This window comes from Mus pahari, chromosome 8, assembly GCF_900095145.1.
Source record: "Mus pahari chromosome 8, PAHARI_EIJ_v1.1, whole genome shotgun sequence".
NCBI lineage: Eukaryota > Metazoa > Chordata > Mammalia > Rodentia > Muridae > Mus > Mus pahari.
This window is the reverse complement of record NC_034597.1, coordinates 43,291,212-43,313,339: the sequence shown is the minus strand read 5'-3', so window position 1 is coordinate 43,313,339 and position 22,128 is coordinate 43,291,212. Positions and strand designations below refer to the sequence as shown.

The 22,128-nt window shown below is 39.2% G+C and overlaps 1 protein-coding gene across 8 annotated transcripts in view; it reads left to right on the top strand.

The window, feature by feature from the left end:
- Positions 1-2,026: 2,026 nt before the first annotated feature.
- The window catches only part of Hnrnpc (heterogeneous nuclear ribonucleoprotein C (C1/C2)), a 29,063-nt gene continuing 8,961 nt past the window's right edge, over positions 2,027-22,128 (top strand). For 5 of the 8 annotated variants that reach the window (XM_029541484.1, XM_029541483.1, XM_029541482.1 and 2 more), the window contains exons 1-3: positions 2,028-2,157; positions 7,319-7,344; positions 20,236-20,514. In XM_029541484.1, the coding sequence (XP_029397344.1) occupies positions 20,272-20,514 (243 nt within the window). In that variant the 5' untranslated portion in view covers positions 2,028-2,157; positions 7,319-7,344; positions 20,236-20,271. Of the gene's footprint in view, positions 2,158-7,318; positions 7,345-7,437; positions 8,037-20,235; positions 20,515-22,128 lie in introns of those variants that run through there. The other 3 variants (XM_029541481.1, XM_029541478.1, XM_029541479.1) reach the window with 3 other exon arrangements.

The window sequence follows — 22,128 nt, the reverse complement described above, 5'->3', positions numbered from 1 at the left end:
GGTCTACAGAGTGAGTTCCAGGACAGCCAGGGCTATACAGAGAAACCCTGTCTCGAAAAAAAACCAAAAAAAAAAAAAAAAAAAAAAAAAAAGAATTTGTCCTGGCTTACACTCATGTCTGAACAGTTTTCTCTGACAGCTTTGGCTATCTTGGAAAAGGCTGGTCTGGAACTCAAAGATCTGCCTGGCCCTTTCTCCAATGCTGGGATTAAAGGCCTGCGCCACTACACCTAGCTTTGTGTCTTGCTTTAATAAAAATGCTAATAATGATAATAATTGATTTAGGGCCACTGGGGAGGCTCAGTGGGTAGAGGCACCTGTAGCCAAGCCCGCTGACCCCAGTTCAATCCTTAGGACTCACTTGTTGTAAGGGGTGAACCAACTAGTGCAAGTTTCCTTTTCTTTACTAATATGCCTCCAAAATAAACAACTAAAATGTAAACTAGGAGCTGTGCACCGTGGCTCAAGGCTTTGATCCCAGCACTTAGAGGCAGACAGATCTCTAATTCGAGGCCAGCCTACAAAGTGAGTTTCGGGACAGTCAGGAGGGCTACACAGAGAAATTGAACCTCTGTCTTCTGGAAGAGCAGCACTTGTTAACCGCTAAGACATCTTTCTGGCTTCCCAATTGTCTGTCTGTCTGTCAATCTACCTATCTTCCTACTTATATCTATTGTTTTTTCAAGATAGAGTTTCACTATATAGCCCTAGCTGTCCTAAAACTTGACCAGTCTGGCCTTGCACTCAAAACACCACCTAGCCCAAACTTTTCTTTTCTTTTTTCTTTTCTTTTTTTTAAAGATGTAAAATTGGGAACACATAAACTCGCTGGACTGGCACATATAAAATAAATCTTTTGAAAAAGACAAAGGCTGGACTGGAGATGCAGCTCAGCGGTTAAGAGCACTGACTGCTCTTCCAGAGGTCCTGAGTTCAATTCCCAGCAACCACATGGTGGCTCACAGCCATCTGTAATGGCATCCGATGCCCTCTTCTGGTGTGTCTGAAGACAGCTACAGTGTACTCATATAAATAATTTATTTATTAATCTTTTTCTTTTTTAAAAAAAAGAAAAAGTTAATGGCAAACGTTTAAAGGTCTAAAGAAGATCTAAAAGATTTTGTTTTGTTTTGTTTTGTTTTTTGAAATGAGGAAATTTCCTGGGATACAATCTCCTTTTCTCCGTAGGCTATATACAATTCAGTGTGTTTAATGTTCCTACAGTATAGCCAGAGCTTTAGTGGCAGACCAAACCTGAGGGGATTAAGTCGTCTCAAGCTATTCTAGGAAGCGGGAAATTGAGGTGGCTGGCCATTGGGCTTGCAGATTGTGTGACTTGGGACCAGGAAGCAGGTTTATAGGGATTCAGGTAATTGCTCCTGCAGGAGAGAACTACAGAAGCCAGTTGGTTTGGAGGGGCAGTTGTCATCTGAGAAGGCCACGTCCTCCCAAAGGCTTATAGAAGCTGGCAGTAAGAAGGGACCTGAGTTTGATAATAACTGCAGAGCTGCTAGGCTGCCTAGAGGTGACTCTCCTCCCTTCTCCGAAGCTCCTTCGCGCTTCCTTTTTCCTAGGCCTGGGGCTGGGGCAGGCCCTTTGCACCCGCTACCAGACTCCACCCAGGCTCTCCCACCCCCGCGCCGCGGAAATGCGGTGATCTGGCCGGACCTGGGGGCTCTAGGAAGCACTGATAGGACGACACGGCCGTCAGTCAGATCCGACCGATACCCGGATGAGAAGCTGGGAGCGATACAAAGGCGAAAATTCCACCCAGCTTTCCGTCTGGTACAGTGACCAATAACCATCCGTCATACACTAAGTGACAGGAAGCTGAACCAATTACTAACTAGCCTCTGTTACGCATGTGGAAATTCTCTCAATTAGCCCAACCCACCTCCGATTGTGATTGGAGGGAATTGTGAAGAGCGGTAGCGTTATCTAATTAGGAGCGGGAGCGAGAAAAGTCACAGCCAATAGGAACGCCTCCAGGAGGGAGGCGGGGGCTGGACTTTCGTCTCGGCGGCAGAGGAGCTCGGGGGCCATTTTGTGAGGAGACGGAGAGCGAACGGTCGTGTGGTTCCTTGCTGTTGTAGCTCCGGCGTCTCGGCGTAGAGTCGCAGTAGGAGAGGCCGTCTCTTCTCTCTCTCCTGCCTCTTGGTAAGCGAAGAGGGCGAGTGCAGGGGAGGCCCTGGGCTGCTGGGCCCCGCCAGCGGGTGTAAGGGGGAAACCGGCCTCGCGGCCGAAGCCGAGGCCGCGTTTGTTCCCGTGCGGTGGGGACTTGGGTCTCAGGCGGGAGGCAACAGGGCCTCGGCCTTGGCGCGGCGTCAACCTAGTGACCTCCAGGCCACGGTGCGTACGAAAATACCCTGTCTGCGCGCTCCGGCTTAACGGCTACTTTGATTTCCGTCGCCCATCAGGATTCCAAGGGGGGAGCAAGACAGCGAAGAACGAAATGCTTGTTGATGTAATTGTCGGGGATGTCGTACCGATCCTGCTATCACTTCCTGAGATAGACGTCGGGTGGGGGGTAGGGGAGCGATAACATGGTGGTGTACGACTGGAAGCTTCGAAATTCCAGGCGGGCCACATGGCCATCTGAACGGCGTTTTAACAAAAGATTGAGTAATCATTACTTTTTTTCCTTTAGGGGTAAAATGGTTAAAAGGCGGAGTGCTTGTGTTTGTAAAGGGATGTGCGGAAGATTTTAATTGGAATAATTACAGCTTACTTTTTATCTGCAGGTTAACAAATCATAAGTTAGTGGAACTTTGCTTGAGGTAGGTACTACTGTCATAGAGAGAAGTGAGACTTAAAGGGGGTTGACAGGATCGTACTTGACAGACAGGTCAAGTATTTCCACCGAGTTTTTAGAAGACCCGGTACACAAAAAGATTTAGTGAGCCGAGTGATGGTGGTAGTGCAGCACTTGGGAAGCAGAGACAGGCGGATCTCTTCGAGTTCTAGGCCAGCCTGGTCTACAGAGAGAGTTGTAGGACTGCCCAGGATACACAGAGAAACCCTTGTCTCAAAAAAAAAAAGGAAAAACGCTTTTTTTTTTTGGAACCTTACACGGATGTTAGAAAAGTTTCAAGCTGGACTTGGGAACAATAATGGTTCAGCAGTGGTTTACAGATGCTTCAGTATTAGTCCTATCCATCTAAAACTCAAAAAGGCAGTTTACAGCTACGCATGATAGTGCAGGCCAGTAATCTTTGCGTTATGGAGGCTCTGAGACAGGACCCCTTACCTTACCCATTGCAAGGCAGCCCAGGACTACATAGTAAAACCGTGCTTAAAAACAAATTAGTTTCTCTCTTGTAGGTGTTGAGTTCTAACAACTCTCTGGATAGCTCATCTCTTGAAGATCAAAAGCCCAGTCTTTTTTTTTTTTTTTTTTTTTTTTTTTGGTTTTTCGAGACAGGGTTTCTCTGTATAGCCCAGGCTGTCCTGGAACTCACTTTGTAGCTGGCCTAAGAGTGATGGGATTAAAGATGTGTGCCTTTAAAAAGTAGATAAAGGGTAGAGTTTTGCCCTGATGTAGGGTGAAAAGTAGGTAAGAGGAAGTTATCCATCAAAAATAGTGTTATAAATAAACGTCAGAAGTTATGCAAGAAGGTTGGTTATTGGTAGTAGTTAAGGTATACCTGACATTAAGTGTTAGAAATGTAGGCCAGGGTTGGTGGGGCACCTTCAGTCCTGGCAGAGCATATGGATAACTTGCAATTGAGGCCAAATTCAAATGATAGCATTGATTAGAGGAAGCTGTTAAATTTGCAAGGTTTGGATCTTCTCATTTGCCATGGTCAAGCCATTTTCAGAAATGCTTGGTAGTTACTATTTCTTCTGTAGAGAAACATGTTTGCACTTTGATCTCTAGATAGATTGGCTTGTGATCTTGTTATGAATGGGAGTTGTTGTTCAGGCAAGTAAGGAATATATTCCCAAATAATTTGTTACAATCTTATAGATGATATTAAATGTTAAATGTAGATTACTAACTAGGGAGTATAACAATTGAAAAATCTTGGCTGAGTAGAAATTATGTCTTATAAATATACCCACCTGTGTTGTTTGCTCTTACTAGTGAAGTATATACCCTAGTATTTGGGAGGCATGGGGCAGGCAGATGTCCGAGTTGGAGGGTAGCATGGCCTGCCTAAATAGCTAGTTATAGGCCAGCAGTGTTTTTAACAGATGAGATTCATCTTAAAAGGAAAAAAAAAACCTAGTCATTGCTTTTGACTTCCTTAAAAACAGTATTACTATCAGCGGTCAAGTAAATATATTGGTATTTGTTCTTAGCATTATTTACTTACACCTCATGCACTCAACCTTCATTGGAAAGGTTATGGTTTGGTATGAACTAGATTTACTGAAGGTTGTCTGGTGAAAAACTTTGGTGTTTATTAATGTTTTTTGAAAAGCTACATTGAGTATTGGTTCCCACTATCAGTTTAAAAAAAGACTGCTGGGCTCTGGACTACCAGTTTCCAGTTGAGTCATGTGGTTCTCTAGAGTTTACATTTTTAATAAGTACCGGGTGATGTTTCTTTTTTTTTTTTTTTTTTTTAAAGATTTATTTATTATATTTAAGTACACTGTAGCTGTCTTCAGACACTCCATAAGAGGGCGTCAGATCTTGTTACAGATGGTTGTGAGCCACCATGTGGTTGCTGGGATTTGAACTCTGGACCTTCTGAAGAGCAGTCAGGTGCTCTTACTCACCGAGCCATCTCACCAGCCCCAGGTGATGTTTCTTGTCTTGACTTATTTTTGAGTGTCCTTTAAGAAGAGCTCATCCAAGCCAGGCGTGGTGGCGCACGCCTTTAATCCCAGCACTTGGGAAGCAGAGGTAGGAGGATTTCTGGTCTACAAAGTGAGTTCCAGGACAGCCAGAGCTACACAGAGAAGCCCTGCCTTGAAAAACAAAACAAAACACCAGAAGCGCTCATTGAAACCTTAATGAGAGTTTTGAGAGCATAGCCTAGCAATACGTAAATTTTAATTTTTCAGTGTATGACTGCTTGCATGTATGTACATATGTATGTATGTGCACTGTGTGCATATCTGCTGGACATGTAAGACAACGTAGGACCTCCTAGAACTAGTATTAGGTGTGAGTCCTGGAATTAGAACCTCTGAGAGCAGTGCTCTTATCTGCTGAACCATCTTTCCAACTCATTTATGTGTTCTTTATGTAGTGAAAGACTTTTTTTTTTTTTTGTTTGTTTGTTTAGGTTTTTCAAGACAGGGTTTCTCTGTGTAGCTCTGGTTGTCCTGGAACTCTCTTTGTAGACCAGGCTGGCCTCAAACTCAGAAATCCGCCTGCCTCTGCCTCCCGAGTGCTGGGATTAAAGGCGTGTGCCACCATGCCGGGCTCAACATTTTGCTTTTTTTAAAAAAAGTAGCATAGCAGTAGCTTATTAGTTCGATAACATAGGTGAGATTACTTGACATAAAACACTAATGCTTTCTTTTTACATTGCTGCTTTTTTGTTTTTGTTTTTGGCTTTTTCCAGACAGGATCTCATACAGCTTGGTGCTCTGGCTGATCTTGGAATTCACTATGTAGAGTAGTCTGGCCTCCCAACACAGATCCTCCACTTTCCTCTGCCTCCCCTAGTGTTGGGACTTTTTAAACCTATGTATGTCTTGTATGTGTACTAAGGATTTCTTTCTTTCTTCTTTTTTTAATCAGGCTAACATCCTGAAGATTTTGTTACTAGGTTCAGGGGAAAACCAAAAAAAAAAAAAAAAAGTACCAAATAGAATTTTTCTTTATTGCCTCTAAAATACAGATAACTTTCAACTATAAATTTTCTACCTAGAAACTTGCTCTAATTTTTCTATTTATATATGCTTGTTTACTTGAAATTGATACTTTGTCTTAATAGTTACAGTACTTGTTCTGTTTGTAGTCTTAGTATTTTTAAATAAGGGTTTAACTTGATAAATAAGTGTTCAGTTTAAAATTTTAACATGAAATTTGTAATGGGAAATTAAGGCCTCATGTCTTAATGAAATGAAATACAACCAAGTCTTGCTTATTTACACAATGAGTAGATACTAAACTGCATTTCTTTTAGCTGATGAAACAATCAGTTTGTGTCATGTGCATTGTTTTCAGTTTTTCATTATATGTCAGATTTTTCATACCTTGGAATTAGTTAGGTACACTAGATAAGCTAAAAAATGGGACACATCCATAAGGGCACAATTTTTATTACCTGTTTCATGACATAAACTGTTCATGGACCCTTCCATCTCTATGGTTTTCACTGTCAGTGATGATGAATAAAAGGGCTGGCTCCTTTTTAAGAACATCTTTCACTCTGGCTGTAGAACCTTACCAAAGTCTTACCGTCTTCACTCTTTGGTTTTGAGAATAGATGAGTCCCTTTTAGTGTATGTCTTCATGGTAGACCATTCATTCACCTTTAGTCTGTATTAGTCATAGAAAAAAAAACATGGCCTTAGGTTTTGAAACCCATGAATCTGTTATTCACTTCATCTCCATTTGTTGGCCTGGTTTTTCTGTATTTTTGTTGCCCAGACTGCTGATTACCAAGTGAACAGAAAATATCAGTCCTCTTAAAGGGGATAAAGACTGTAGTTAACTTCAGCCACCTACTGATGTTGGTGAATGTAAAAACAGTCACTAATAAAAGTGATTCTCTAAAGGCTCTCTCCCTCCCAGTGAAATGTTAATGCTTTACCAAAATGTGTTAGATGCAACAGACAGTTTTCTGTCTTGGGTTTAGGGCACATTTCTGAGGAACTATGACTCAATCTGTCCCTTCTCCTTTCACAGGGCAGCAAGGCGAACCCCATCCTTACTCACTGGAGCTCAGCTTTGATTTTTAACTTCCCTTCCCCACCTTTCCAGAACACACACATTCCCATTCCAAAATTGATTTTATAAAGACATTTTAAACATACTGATGCAACTTGGTGTGCACTACGGCAAACATACAGGTGTTTTTTTAAAAATTATTTCCAAAAAACAACAAAACAAAACAAACGGGACCTGGATTTAAGATGTAATTTTTAAAATTTCTATTTCTATTTTTTTCTGCAGCAGTTGGGTTAGAGGAGGAGCCTTTTAGCCTCATAAACTGACCTCTCTACTTCCTCGTGTATTTTTAAGATTAACTGATGATGTGGAAAGGGCTTTGCTTGTCTGCTATTGAGAACATTACCCTTGCGGTTTTTGTGGAAACTGCTTTTGGAAAAGAAAAGAATTGAACTTTACTGACTTGACATTTTTAGACCTCCCGTTTTTCTAATCTGGGCTATTTTTATTTTTGTTTTTTTACAGTGAGATTTTTTTGATCTTCAGCTACAGTAAGTTATTACAATTTTTTTTTTACATTTTTCCTGACTTTCGCTGGTTTCCTTTTTATTGTTGTTACTTACTAGTTATTATTATTACTATACTTATAATGGTGATGATGATGATGATAATGATGATTTTTAAACGGATTAAAGTGGAGTTTTTCTGAATGTTAAGATTTCTTCAGCCTCCTGATTGACTTTGGAGTTTTCCATCTTGGGAGAGAAAGTGAAGGTGTTAGCATTTTTAAGTAGCTTGATCACATAAACCCTTTCTCTCCCAACCTCACCCTTGCCCCCAACCCCTTCCCCACACTGGAAATAATTTTACTGGCTGTTAAGTCTTTGACCTTATTTTTCCTGATCTTTAACTTAACTGTTTTAGAGCATCTCTGGACGTCTGTATTTTTAATTTTTTTTTATTTTTATTTTTTTTCTTTTTAATCTTTCATTTGTTAGATTTTTAAACTGTGCTGCAATAAAATGTGTGTGGTACTATTTAACACCTATAATGGTGATGGCATTTTCCCAAAAAGCCATCTTCCTACTGTTTCCCTTGAAATCCCATCCTGCTTTTCCTGTACACTACCCCTCACAAACCACAAGCCGCAGCAACATGGATGCCCAGTCTGGAGCAGCAACAGCCAGGATGACCTGGAGCCAGGGGGGCCTTCGGAACAGATGTATACCCTTCCTGGGTGATGGTAAGAGGTGTGAGGTCCACTTGGTTTCATTGCGAAGACTAGGAAATAGGTAGAGCCGTGGAAATGAAAATGCTTCCCTTTAGACAGTTCTTTCTCAGGTTATCTTTGAGCTTTTTAGAGTAATCTTTGGGATCTGGGTATATAGCTTAGTTGACAAATGCATAGTTTGCATAAGGACCCTATGTTTTGATTCATGGCACTCCATAAACTGGGCCTGGTGACAGCCACACCTATGATCCATCCATTAGTATAAGACGTTCAAGGACTTCCTTGGGTTTTATATAGTTTGAGGCCAACCTGGAATATATGGATCTTGCTTATATGTAATCTTTGTACAGATTCTGATTATATTTATTTTAAAGCACAAGTTTTAAGATAAATAATTGAATGCCTATAATGACAGCACTCAAAAGTTGAAACAGGAGTTTGAGGCTAGTGTGGTGCCACTCTGGAAAAAACAAAAATGGATCCAACCTTAAGAAATACAGTAATATCATTCCTGTCTCACACAAATATTGTTAAGAATTTAAGAAAAAGGTGTGCCTTTTAAAGTTTAAAATAGGAAGACCTGCTTAATTTCTGTATCTACATGAACTGAGATTGTCCAGCAATGACTTGAAGCCCAGTTAACTATTACTTGAGTGTAACACAAGTTCCTTCTTGAGTGGTATAAAAGAATATATCTGGAATAATGTAGTGGTTAAGAGGGCATAGGTAGCTGGAGTTAAGGATATTACTGTTAATTTTTATATATATATATATTTTTATACAAGGTCTCTACATAGCCCTGGCTGTCTAGTACTATGTAGCTTAGCCTGGCTTAAAACTCAGATCTGCTTGCCTATGCTTCCTGAGTGCTAGGATTAAAGGCAAGCACATTGGCCATTGGTAACCATTTAGAGGTTTTTTTTTTTTTTGAGACAGGTTTTCTCTGTGTCTGCCCTTGCTTGTCTTTGAACTCAACTCTAGACCAGGCTGGCCTTGAACTCAGAAATCTGCCTGCCTCTGCCTCCCAAGTGCTGGGATTAAAGGCATGTGCCACCACTGCCTGGCTAGAGTTTTAATCTAGATAGAGTTTTCAATCTAGATAGAGTCCTGTGACATTTGGGTATATCATATGCCTTCTCATGCTTGAACAAAATATAAAATCTAGGTCAAATGATCACCTAAGGTAGCATCAAAGAAAACCAAATAGTGGAACATTAAAGAGAAACTCCTAGGATCTGGAAAAGAAATGAAGTCATTGTTTTTAAATACTGGTGTTTTCCATGAAAACTTCTTTCATCTTGTTGTAGCTGCTCATTTTTTAAAAGATTGATTTATTATTTATATGTAAGTACACTGTAGCAGTCTTCAGACACATAGGTAGAGGGCATCAGATGTCATTACAGATGGCTGTAAGACACCATGTGGTTGCTGGGATTTGAACTCAGGACCTTCGGAAGAACAGTCAGTGCTCTTAACCGCTGAGCCATCTCTCCAGCCCCCAGCTGCTCATTATAGGGCCAGTTTGATTCCTTCATCTACAAGATCATTTTTTTTTGTTTTGTTTGGTTTTGGTTTTGGTTTTTCGAGACAGGGTTTCTCTGTGTAGCCCTGGCTGTCCTGGAACTCACTCTGTAGACCAGGCTGGCCTCCAACTCAGAAATCCCCCTGCCTCTGCTTCCCGAGTGGGATTAAAGGCGTGTGCTACTACGCCTGGTTTTTTGTTTTTTTTTGTTTTTTTATTTTATTTATTTTATTTTTTTTTTTGGTTTTTCGAGACAGGGTTTCACTGTGTAGCCCTGGCTGTCCTGGAACTCAGAAATCCACCTGCCTCTGCCTCCCGAGTGCTGGGATTAAAGGCATGTGCCACCACGCCCGGCTTATTATTATTATTATTATTATTTTTATTTTTTTGGTTATGCTTTTCTTGTTTGGGAGATCAATTATCAGGAGAACCTCAGACTACTCATTGGTGACAGATGGAGTGAAAAATGATACTATATAAGATTTATGCACAGCTCTGTAGAAGATTGCAGTAGTAGGTGCATTATCAGGAGGCCACTTGACACCTTTTAAGAGAAAGTGAACTGAATCTTTTGTTTTTAAAAGATTTATTTATTTTACACTGTAGCTGTACTGATGGTTGTGAGTCATATGGTTGCTAGGAATGAAGGTTGCTTCCTCTGGTTGGCCTTCTGGCTTCGGACTTAAAGATTTATATCTAAGTACACTGTAGCTGTCCATACCCACCAGAAGAAGGCGTCACATCTCATTATGGATGGTTGTGANCCACCATGTGGTTGCTGGGATTTGAACTCAGGACCCTCTTCGGGAGAGCAGTCAGTGCTCTTAACTGCTGAGCCATCTCTCCAGCCCCCAAGTGAACTGAATCTTAGGATAAGGTCAGATAATAACGTTAGGTTACTTGAGTACTTACGTTAAAGTTATTTTTAACTTTGAGCCAGTGAAGGGTAAAATAGGAAGTGACATGAAATTTTTATTTTTAGAAGTTAAATTGGGTTTTTACAATATATGTCTGTTAACTTGTACATGCTTGGTGCCCTCTGACCAAAAGTAGGCTTTAGGTTACCCTGGAGCTGCATTTAGAATTCGTTGTGTAGGTGCTGGTAATCGAACCTGGATCCTTTGGATGGGTTTGTACCTGCTGAACTCTAGCCCCCAAAGCAATCACTTTTTAAAATAAATTTACTTGAAGAGAAAGAAAATAATGGTTGAGGTCTGTGTTACTAAATACTTTGGTTTATTTTTCACTTCTCATCTCACTTGACATTTATCATTTAAACCACCTAAACCAGTGGTTCTCAACCTTCCTAATGCTGCAACCTTTTAATAGGGTTTCACATTGTGGTCAGCCCCAACCATAAAAGTACTTTGTTGCTACTTCATAACTAATTCTGCTACTGCTATGAATCATACTAGAAATTTCTGATATGTGATTCCCTGAGAAAGAAAAACCTAAGCCATTGTGAAGCTTTTCAACTTTGCTTTCAGGTTCTTACTGTTTCTTTAACTATTGGAGTTGTGTTTGACTCTGTCTGTTCTTTAGTACTCATTCCATGAGTTGTTCCAGACCTATGATTTTTGTATATTATCTGAAATGATTATCATTAAATTTATATAACAGTATGGACTTTAATAGATTTGTATCTATTCAGTAACCTATATGGTAGATTTGCTGAAACAACTTCAAGCAGGGTTTGTTAACTCACTCCTGATGCAGAGCTGAAATTGCCACCTTGTTTTCCAAGGCCAACCTAGTGGCCTTCAATGTAATACCTAATGTTTCAGAAGAGGAAAAAATAATTATTTCAAAAACAAACTTTTTCTAGACGAGTATTTTAAGCAAAAATTTCTTCCTAGTACTCTTAGTACTTTTTGATGCTAACATTAAAAGCTGTTGGCTAAAATTAGGGGAAAACTTAAGAAAACTTGTTGCTGTTGTCCTTGAGGATTGTATATACCAGAGTTAGAATTTAAATGTTACATTTCATGTATTACATTTCAAAAACAAACTGTATCTAGACTGTTGAAATTGACTTGACATCTTCTGTTCAACAAACAGTTTTCTTGTCACCTTTTCTTTCCTGTCATGTCAGCTTTTCACTTAAAAGTGTATACTGCTGTCTTCTTGCAGTTGGTGTCCATTTCTTTTTTCTTGTTTTTTTTTTTTTTTTTTTGTGTTTTTTGTTTTTTGTTTTTTTTCCAGACAGGGTTTCTCTGTATCTCCCTGACTGTCCTGGAACTCACTTGGTAGACCAGGCTGGCCTCGAACTCAGAAATCTGCCTGCCTCTGCCTCCCGAGGGCTGGGATTAAAGGCGTGCGCAACCAGGCCCGGCTTGATATTCATTTCTTAAGTGTCCCCTCTTACATATTAGTCTGTTCTAAAGTGGCAGCTACAAACCTGGCTTGCTTGTCATGTCTATAATTCAGCACTTAGGAAGTGCAGCAATATCAGGAAGTAGTTAAAGATATCTTGAGCTGTATAGAGTTCAGAATGAGGCCTGTTGTCAAAGTTTAAAAATGGGTTAGTTACAATTTTTGAAACTTCATGGGCTCTTTTGTATGTTTTTCAAGACAAGTTTTCTCTGTAGCCCTGGCTTTCTTGGACTTTGTTTTGAAGACCAGGCTGGCCTCAAACTCAGTCTGCCTGCCTCTGCTCATCAGTGCTGGGATTAAAGGAATGGGTCACTCTCCAGTGGATTCTTTTTTGTTTGTTTTTTGTTTTTGTTTTTTTTGAGACAGGGTTTCTCATTGTATCCCTGGCTGTACTGGAACTCACTCTGTAGACCAGGTTGGCTTTGAACTCAGAAATCCGCCTGCCTCTGCCTCCCGAGTGCTGGGATTAAAGCCGTGTGCCACCACTGCCTGGCCTCTCCAGTGGATTCTTATTTCAACACTAAAGTTAGAATTTTACTGTGATACCCTGATCTCTCCCCCTCCCCCCTTTTTTCTATTTGTTATATGTAAGTACACTATAGCTGTTTTCAGGTACTCCAGAAGAAGGTGTCAGATCTTGTTACAGAGTGTGATCCACCATGTTACTGGGATTTGAACTCAGGACCTTCAGAAGAGCAGTGCTCTTAACCACTGAGCCATCTCTCCAGCCCTCCTAAAAAAAAGTGCTGAGCTCCAGTCCTGTTAATGGTCACACTATGGTCCTGGCTAGCCTGGAAATCAGGTCAGATTCAGATCTATCTGCTTTTAGAATAGTTATGATGAAAGCATTCTCATACACTCATATAGAGTACTTGCCATTTTACCTTGGTAAAAGGCTAGGGGCTGAAAAGCTGGCTCAGCAGATAAGAGCTGTTATTCTTGTAGAATACCTTAGTTCAATTCTGAATAGTAACATGATGGTTCCAAAGCATCTAAAACTCTTAAGTTTGATGCCCTCTTGTTGGCCTCTGAGTACTAGGCACTCGAGTGGTATTCATACATGCCGGCAAAGCACTCAGAATACAGCCCAAAAAACAAAACTGGCAAAATTGTACTTTAGCAATTTTATTATTCATTGTAGATTCCTCAGTTTTTGTATGCTTATATTCAGTAGCTAGTGTTTGAGTCTTTTATGGGTGTCAGCATCTGAACTTTTAAAAAGAGCATTTATCCTTGCAGAAGATTTATCTTCAGTTCCCAGTAATCTCATTGTGGCCAATAATCACAATTACAGTTCAGAGAATCTAATAACTTTTTGAAATTTATTTTATGTGTATGAGTACACTGCAGCCGTCTTCAGACATACTAGAAGAGTGCATCAGATCTCATTACAGATGGTTGTGAGCCATGTGGTTGCTGGGAGTTGAACTCAGGACCTCTGGAAGAGCAGACAGTACTCTTTACCGACTGAGCCATCTCTCCAGCCTGAATCTTCTATTGTTTTTTGGCATCTGGACATTAACTGGTTGGACATACATAGTGGCATATCTTTATCTCCTGCATTTGTCAGAGGCAGGTGGATCTCAATTTCAGGCCAGCCTTGTCCATAGTTTTGCTTGTGTTTGTAACCTACATATACTTCTAGTTTCCTATTTCAATTGATTGGCTTGAGGGTAGAGGTAGCTCAAATCCTAGTACCCACTTGGCAGCTCACAACTGTTTGTAACTTCAGTTCCAGGATCCCACACCTTCAACACCAATGCTTAATTTTTAAAGAAAGGACTTAGCAACAAATTTAAGCTTTTCTGACCAGTTCTGGCTGATATTTTACAATATGAAGTATAATTTAAGCAAAATATACTCTTTAATACTCTTAATAAAGCAGTATAGTTTGAAGATATATTTGTTTCTTAAGTTAATCTTTTTAAGTATAAATGCCTTTGTATTAAAAACTGGTGACAAAATTTCTTTACATTGTAAAGAAAACTTGTTGCTGTTGTCCTTGAGGATTGTATATACCAGAGTTAGAATTTAAATGTTACATTTAAATGTTTTATTGCCAAGTATGGAACCTGAGGCAGGAGGATTGTTGGTAAATTCAAGTCCAGTCTGTGTTACATTTCCCCCAAATAATTATATTTTGGGCATTGATTACACATCTTCATTTATACCTTCAAAACCCACACTGATGCAGTCATGTAATCACAGAATTAGGGGAAAATGAAACAGGATTGTAAGGGAAGAGCAGGCTCTTAACCACCAAGCTATCTCTCTAGCCCTTTAAATTTCTTAATTTACTTAGGTGTGTTTATGCTGCATGTGTAGAGGTGCCTTTAGAGGTTACTAAAAGGTGTTAGATCCCCTGTAACTGGGCTTGTAGGCATTGTAAACTGCCTGATTTGTGTTCTGGGAATTGAACTCAGGTCCTCCAGAAGAATAAGTGCTGATTGAATCTTCTCCAGCCCTGGCTTTTACTTGTGTGAATCCTGTGATTATAGGCATGTGCTACCATGCCTACTTTCTTTTTTTTTTTTTTTTTTAAGGTTTATTTTTTTATTTTACGTATGTATGCATGTGTACTTGGTACCTGGAAGCCCCAAGAGGGAGTTGGATTAATTGCAGCCTCATTCAATCTTCCTGCTTCACATACCTCATTGTAATTTACACCTGTGAGGCATTGCAGCTAGTTTTTATTTTAAATGGTTCCCCTCCCCCTTCCCTTCTCCCTCTTGCTCTGAGCCCTAAACAGCCTTTTTGTACATAGCCTTGGCTATCCTGGAAATAACTGTAATCCAGGCTGTTTTCAGATTCCCAGAGATTTTGCTTCCTTAAAAAAGCCTTGGGCAATCACACCCAGTCCAAGCTTGTGTTTTGAAGCTAGGTTGAAAGTATTAAAATAAAAAGGTAGGCCAGGCGTTGTGGCGCACGCCTTTAGTCCCAGCGCTTGGGAGACCGGGGCAGGCGGATTTCTGAGTTCGAGGACAGCCAGGGCTATGCAGAGAAGCCCTGTCTAAAAAAACCAAACCAAAAAAAAATTATAAAAAGGAAAGAAAAAAGGACATGGTTGTTTTTATTGTAGATAAAAGGAGAGAGTACAGAATCTGACCATTAGCTGGGCCATATAAGTATAAGAGAGGGGAGAAGAGTAAAGAATAGAAAAGGCCCAGGTAAACAAAATGGCTGGACTATGTAGGGAAAAGCAGCTTGGGGAGAATCTTCTCTGCTTCTGAGTGGGGAAAGTTTAGGGTAGTGAGTGGCCAGCCACAGCTGTACCAGGTCAGAACTAAGGGATGCAGTGAGAACTAGTTGGTCAGAAATAGGCACCTGGATTTGAGACTATATGAGAGGGATTTAAAAAAAAAAAAAAAAAGTTAAACAGTCCCCATTAATGTATGATGTCCAGTAAACTTTCTTTTTTTTAATTTTGGTTTTTCGAGACAGGGTTTCTCTATGGCCCTGGCTATCCTGGAACTCATTTTGTAGACCAGGCTGGCCTGAACTCAGAAATCCGCCTACCTCGCCCCCCACCCCCACCCCCACCCAAGCGCTGGAATTAAAGGCTTGCGACACCAGCACCCAGCTTAAACTTTGTTTCTTATGTTTAGGTGGTGGTTTTTGTCAAGCTAGTTCAGGGTAAGACTTTTTAACTAAATGGTTTAGTTAGTAACATTTAGAATTAATATTCTTTATATTCTTTCTCGTGCCTGACAAAAACTTCATATTCATAGTATATTTTTGTGTGTATGTGTGTTGATTTTGAGACAGGGTTTCTGTGTAGTCATGGCTGTCCAGGAACTTACTTGCTCTATAGAGCAGGCTGGCCTTGAACTCAAAGGTCAATCTGCTTCTGCCTTCCGGGTGTTGGGATTAAAGGTGTGCTCCATCACTGCCAGGCTTGCTTTGTGCCATTTTAAAGCTGGTATTTCTTTTAAAGATTTGTGATTGTGAATGCAGGTTTCTGCAGGCCAGAAGATCAGTTGACTCCTTGGAGCTGAAAACTGAACTTTGGTCATAAGGAAAAGCAGCATACACTTTTTAAAATTGTTTTATTGTTTTTGTTTGTTTTTTGAGATAGGGATTCTCTCTGTAGACCAGGTTGGACTCAAAACTCACAGAGATCAATCTGCCCCTGCTTCCTGAGTGCTAGGATTAAAGCCATGTGCCACCATTGCTCTTCCCATGCAACATTTTAAAGATGACTACTGCAACCATTGTTATCCCCTCCTCCTTCTCTTTCCCTTTCCCACTTTCCCTCTCTAACATGTGACCTTGGGTACATCTGGAAATCCAAACAACCTACCTCTGGGATTAAAGATGTATGCTAACACAGGCCAATAATTGAGGCTTGTGATTAACAAAACTCAACTTGGTCTTCTGGCCTCTAATAGTAGAATAAAGGTTCATAAGAGACAACATACAAAGAAAACAGCCAGAGAGTGATGCAAGTCAATTGGTATTGTTCAACAAAGGAAATTTAAGGACATCAGAGCAAAATAAGTGAAATATTAATTCAGATATTGATGGCTGCCAGTAAATGAATTTGCTTGTATTCAAGAGTCTTGAAAAACAGGAAGATGTGAAAAAACTAAACACTTAAATACATTTTCTTTATAAAATTTAATTTATTGATGCAAATTAGTGTCACTCATTGAGGCTTTGGGGTTTGCAGGGGATCCAGATTTGATTTCCAGCACCCATACATAATCCCAGTTCCAGGGAAATTGTATGAATCTTCTGACCTCAGGAAGTGGCACAAAGGACAGTGTAAAACCATACATACATATATGCAGACAATCATGCATACTGATAAAAGTATTAAAAATATTTTCCAAGGAAAGAGAAATTATTACCATTTTTGAGGACAAAAGTGTCCTGCATAGAATTAAATAGCAGCCAGGCCAATAATTGAGGCTTGTGTCATTCTCATTCATATATATTAGATAGCAAAGGGATCTTTATCTAATGTGAATGTAGGCTAGTTTAGGTTGTAAGGGTAATCTGACTCAAATTGCTCAATGTGGCTTAACATGTTAAACAATGCCTTATTGCCATAAGTGATTTCTGTCACTAATGATTAACATATGTGATCAAAGCAGAGAATTGTATTAAATGCCAAATAGAAAAAGACTTGGGTTTTTTTGTATTTTATCGCATATATTACTACAAACATACACTGAGAATGTAGATAATGCTGATCTTGAACTGTCATATGTATGTGCCACCTGAGTGTTGGTATATAAGGCTTGTCTCAACAACCACACTATACCTAGGAAGTCATTACTGAGTGACAGTGGGACCTGTAAGTATTTATCAATCCTGGTACGTTTTTACTATTTATTTTAACTGTTAGAAATTTGGAAAATACATGAAAAGAGGACATTAAGTATTAAACTGGACATTGAAGTTTTGGTTGAGATACAGAGCTAACTCTGAAGGTTATTTCTCCCAATCCCCTGGAATACACTGTAGCCCAAGCTAAGATCATGTTGAAAATACTGTTTCACCCTCGTTACCACCCTTCCTGAAACCCCCTCCTGAAAATTGAACCTACCTTTATTTTAGGGGTGGGGGTATTGCTTTTAAGACCTATGAGCCTGTCTGTTATTCAAATGTACTCTCAGCCTCTAGTTTTCAGTGAAGATTAATCACAAACCAATTTTTTTCCCTTTTTGTAGAAGCAAGATGTTGCTAGGGTGTCATCTTCAGCTATTTACCCCCATAGTTTTGAGACAGTCTTGAAGTAGACCTGGAACTCCAGGATTCAGGCTATCACGTTTTTTCCCCCTTTAATGTGAATGTTGGGGATTGAACTTTAGTCCTGATAGGTCTTGGTTCTTCTATGGTAACACCTCACTGAACCCCATTGTCCCTAGATGTATAATTTTTGTGAACTTAATGTATACCCTGTTAATTTTTTATGTACTGGTGGCTTTATTTACTGTTAGAGTACTAATCTAAGGGCTTTTTGGGGTGAGACGCAGGTAAGTGCTTCAATACTTACATCTCCAGGTCACAGTTTATATGTATTGCTTAAAAAATGTCTTCCAGGACAGCCAGGGCTATACAGAGAAACCCTGTCTGGAAAAACAAAACAAAAAAATGTCTTCACATGTTTTATTGGCAAGATCTTACTACATGTTCCTGCTTGACCTGGAACACACTGTTTAGACCAAGCTGACTTTGAGCTCACAGAATTATTTAATCTGTCTTTGCCTCCACTTTGCTCAGCTATGTCAACATTCTTAATATTATTTAAAGTTACCTGTATCTTTTGTTTTTGTTTTCCAGGTAAGAGTTTTTCTGTCCTGGATTTGGCTCTGTAGATTAGATTGGTCTATATACTTTTTTTTAAAGACTGCCATAGCTGGAGATTTGTATGGGTGATAATAAAAGATAATAAAACTTTATTTGACTTAACATATCTAAATGTTGAGCTACCAGGGAATTTAGCACATTTTAGAAGACCCGTCTTTTTTGGTAAATGTTTATTATATGTAAGTACACTGTAGCTATCTTCAGACAATCCAGAAGAGGGCATCAGATTTCTTTATAAATGGTTGTAAGCTACCATGTGGTTGCTGGGATTTGAGCTCAGGACCTTTGGAAGAGCAATCGGTGCTCTTAACCACTGAGCCATCTCACCAGCCCTCTAGAAGACCCCTCTTAAGTTTCATTTATAAGATGAACCTTTGTTACTTTGGGGGAACTACAGGTATGTAAAAAAAAGATGGCAAGTACATATATATGCAGAATGTCAAAGGACATTTTACTAGACGTACTATATTTCCTGAGGACATTGTATTTAGATGTCAGTTACCTTTTGTTTCTGTTTTTTTATTTCCCTTAGTCAAGATTTCTCTATAGCCCTTGCCATCCTGAAACTTGCTTTGTAGACCAGGATGGCCCTAAATTCAGATTTGCCAGCCTCTGCTACCCGGCGGTGTGCAGTGTTTCTCCTAAAGCTTATAAGTATTGTTGAATACTTGACTCCACTTAGCCATTTTAGAGTTTTGGTGATGGCTACCTGGATTTTGTATGCAACATAGAGTATTGATTATATTTCTTGTCTTTTTTGGGTTTTGGGTTTGTTTGTTTTTTTTTTTTTGAGACAGGGTTTCTCTGTGTAGCCCAGGCTGTCCTGGAACTCTCTTTGTAGACCAGGCTGGCCTTGAACTCAGAAATCAGAGTGCTGGGATTAAAGGCATGCGCCACCATGCCCGGCGATTATATTTCTTTCTTAAAATTTCTCTCATTTATCTTAGAAGAAGTAAGGTGTAGGCAAGAAGGTTTAGTGGGTAAGGTTCTTACTGATTACCCAGACAGAACTCAGATGATGGAAAGAGAACTCTATTGGCCTTTAACTTCTACATGTAAGCAAACCATGCATACTAGAATGTAGTCTGAAATCTTTTTGACTACTTTTAAAATGCTATTGAATTAGTTCCTGACAATTTTAATAGCAACGGGCTATATCTGTTGTGTTCTTTGAAACATACAGGAAAACATCCAATAAGAATTAGATTGTCATTAGGAAAGATGAAAAATACTAGACCCAAATTCAAGATTCTTCAGTTCTTTTCAAAAGGATAGGGGTCTATAAATTACTATTATGAAAGGACATCAGTGGGTATTCTGTCAAACCAACTCCATTGTCATTTTAAGAGGTTTTGGTTTTTTACATAGTTTTTAGAGTGAGAACTCTGGCTCAAACATAAAATTCCAGGATCCTAAGTATTCAAAATTCCAGTATTCAGGCCAGCTTGGCTAAACTGGAGCTCTCTTAAACCAAAACTTGAGAAAGTTGTACTTTTTTAGTGTTCTATGTCATGCTAGTTGGTTTATCATCATCACCATCCAATTCTAGATGTAGAAATTGGTTTTAGAATAATTGTACTCTATGGCTAGATGGCTTTATACTTTGTAGCATATGCTAATAAGTCCAAGTGAATATCTTGACTAGTTGGAAATACTTGTCTTTGTATAGGACTATATATTGAGTATAGTTGAAAGATGAAGAATGTTTCAGGGTAGAATTTGGGGTTGGTTTATTTTGAGACTTTAATATCTTAGATAGAATTAACTATAGTATTCTAACAACCAGGAAGGCCAAAAAGGCTGAAAAGGTAGTTGAAGGTTTTAAGGAATTAGAATTTGGAATTATATAGGAGGTTTGTATTGCAAGTATGTAAGGTGGATAAAAGGGGTATGTTTGCTGGGAGATGCTGTTGAGATAAATGATACTCTGAGTAGTCACAGTGGTTCAAATGAAATACCTTTAATAACTTTTGTTAATCTAATGCTTCTCTTTCATTCCAGTTTTCAGCTTTGTGAGAAACCTCATCATCAAAGGAGATGGCTAGCAATGTTACCAACAAGACAGATCCTCGATCCATGAATTCCCGTGTATTCATTGGGAATCTCAACACTCTGGTGGTCAAGAAGTCTGATGTGGAGGCCATCTTTTCAAAGTATGGCAAAATTGTGGGTTGCTCTGTGCATAAAGGCTTTGCCTTTGTCCAGTATGTTAATGAAAGAAATGCCCGAGCTGCTGTAGCTGGAGAGGATGGCAGAATGATCGCTGGCCAGGTTTTAGGTGAGTTTGGTTTTTTGTTTGTTTGTTTCTTTCTTTGTTTTAAGATCCTAAATATTGGGTTTTATTATGGCATTTTGTGCATATATATCAATATTTGCTTCTCTTACATATAAACAAACTATTTCTCACCTTAAATTTGTATATTTATTTCAAGTCTGTAAAAGGTCTTGATACTTGATGTGACAGTGTCTTTGTATTGCCCTCCCCCCTTTGAAACAGATTTTCAGCATGTGTGTTTCTTAAGTTCTTAACTGAAAAGTTTATGGTGATTTCTAATAGTTTGAAATACTCAGTCCTCACACACTAGTAAGTAGTTATCTCTTAGTTCTTAATTCTACATGTATTTGCACACAAATTGTAAAATTTATGCCTCTTTGTTGAAGAAATACTTAGTTTTTCTACTTTGTATTGGCTTGTTTCCTTTTTTCATTTAGCATGTTCCTTTTTATCCTTTTACCATGTTTTTGTAATTCTGGCAGATCTAGCGTAGAAATGGGGAAGTGGGATTTTTATATATATATATAATCTTTTATTTAGGATGGCATGATGTCCCAGGGTAAGGCACTTGATGTCAAACCTAAAACCTGAGTTCAGTATTTGGACCCACAATGTTGAAGAGAAGAAATAACTATAGGTTTTACTGTGGCCTCCATATGCATATTTTGGCTGGTGTGCAAATCATTTTATTTCATAAATTCTGTACAATGTCTTGGTATTATCCACCCCAAATGAATGCAGTTGTATATATTTTCTTTTACGTACTTTTAAAAAATGTGTTCCTTGGGGATGCTAGAGTTGCTTTGCCACAGATTTCAGTTGTAGCCCTTTTATGTGTTTCAGTCGATGCTTGATAGGTTAAAATACACAGAATAACTAACACTGTTAACTGCTGTGCTTCTATTAGTGTCCCACAGGTTCACTTAACCCTGAAACTTCTTGTGGGTGGGAGTGTAGGGGTTAAGACAGGTTTTCTAGCCCTTGCTGTTCTAAAACTTAGCTATGTTGACCACTGACTTCAAACTCTAGTTGTGTTGAGATTGAAGCTGTGTGCCATCATTTCTGGTCCAAGTTTGTCCTTTAAAAGCAAGTTTGAATGTATTAAAACTACATAACACTTTCCCTGTTTGCAACCTCTCTGGTTGCTGGTCTTGTTAGGTCTGTCTGTCTGTCCTTAAACTTGGCCTGCTTCTGCTGAGAATAAAATGTATAGCCTCTGGAACTTGAAAGTTTTAATATTCTCTGGGTTACTTTCATGGTTAGTGTCTGTTCTATGTTTCGCTGTGTTGTTTAGTTTGGCTTTAGGTCAACGCAAGTTGGGCCAAATACAATTTAAGGATTGTATTATTTATATAATCTTTATCTCCATACTGAAATATAAATGCTGACCAGTTTGCAAGGATAAAACCATTATCCACTACAGGGTACAAAAAAGCAAAGAGAAATGTTAGGACATTTTGGAGTCTTAACAGTCAAAAAAGGAAAGGCTAGCTCTGTAAAAGCTTAACCTACCTTTTCTTTTCTTTCTTCTTCTTTTTTTTTTATTTTTTTTTTAGTTTTTCGAGACAGGATTTCTCTGTATAGCCCTGGCTATCCTGGAACTCACTTTGTAGACCAGG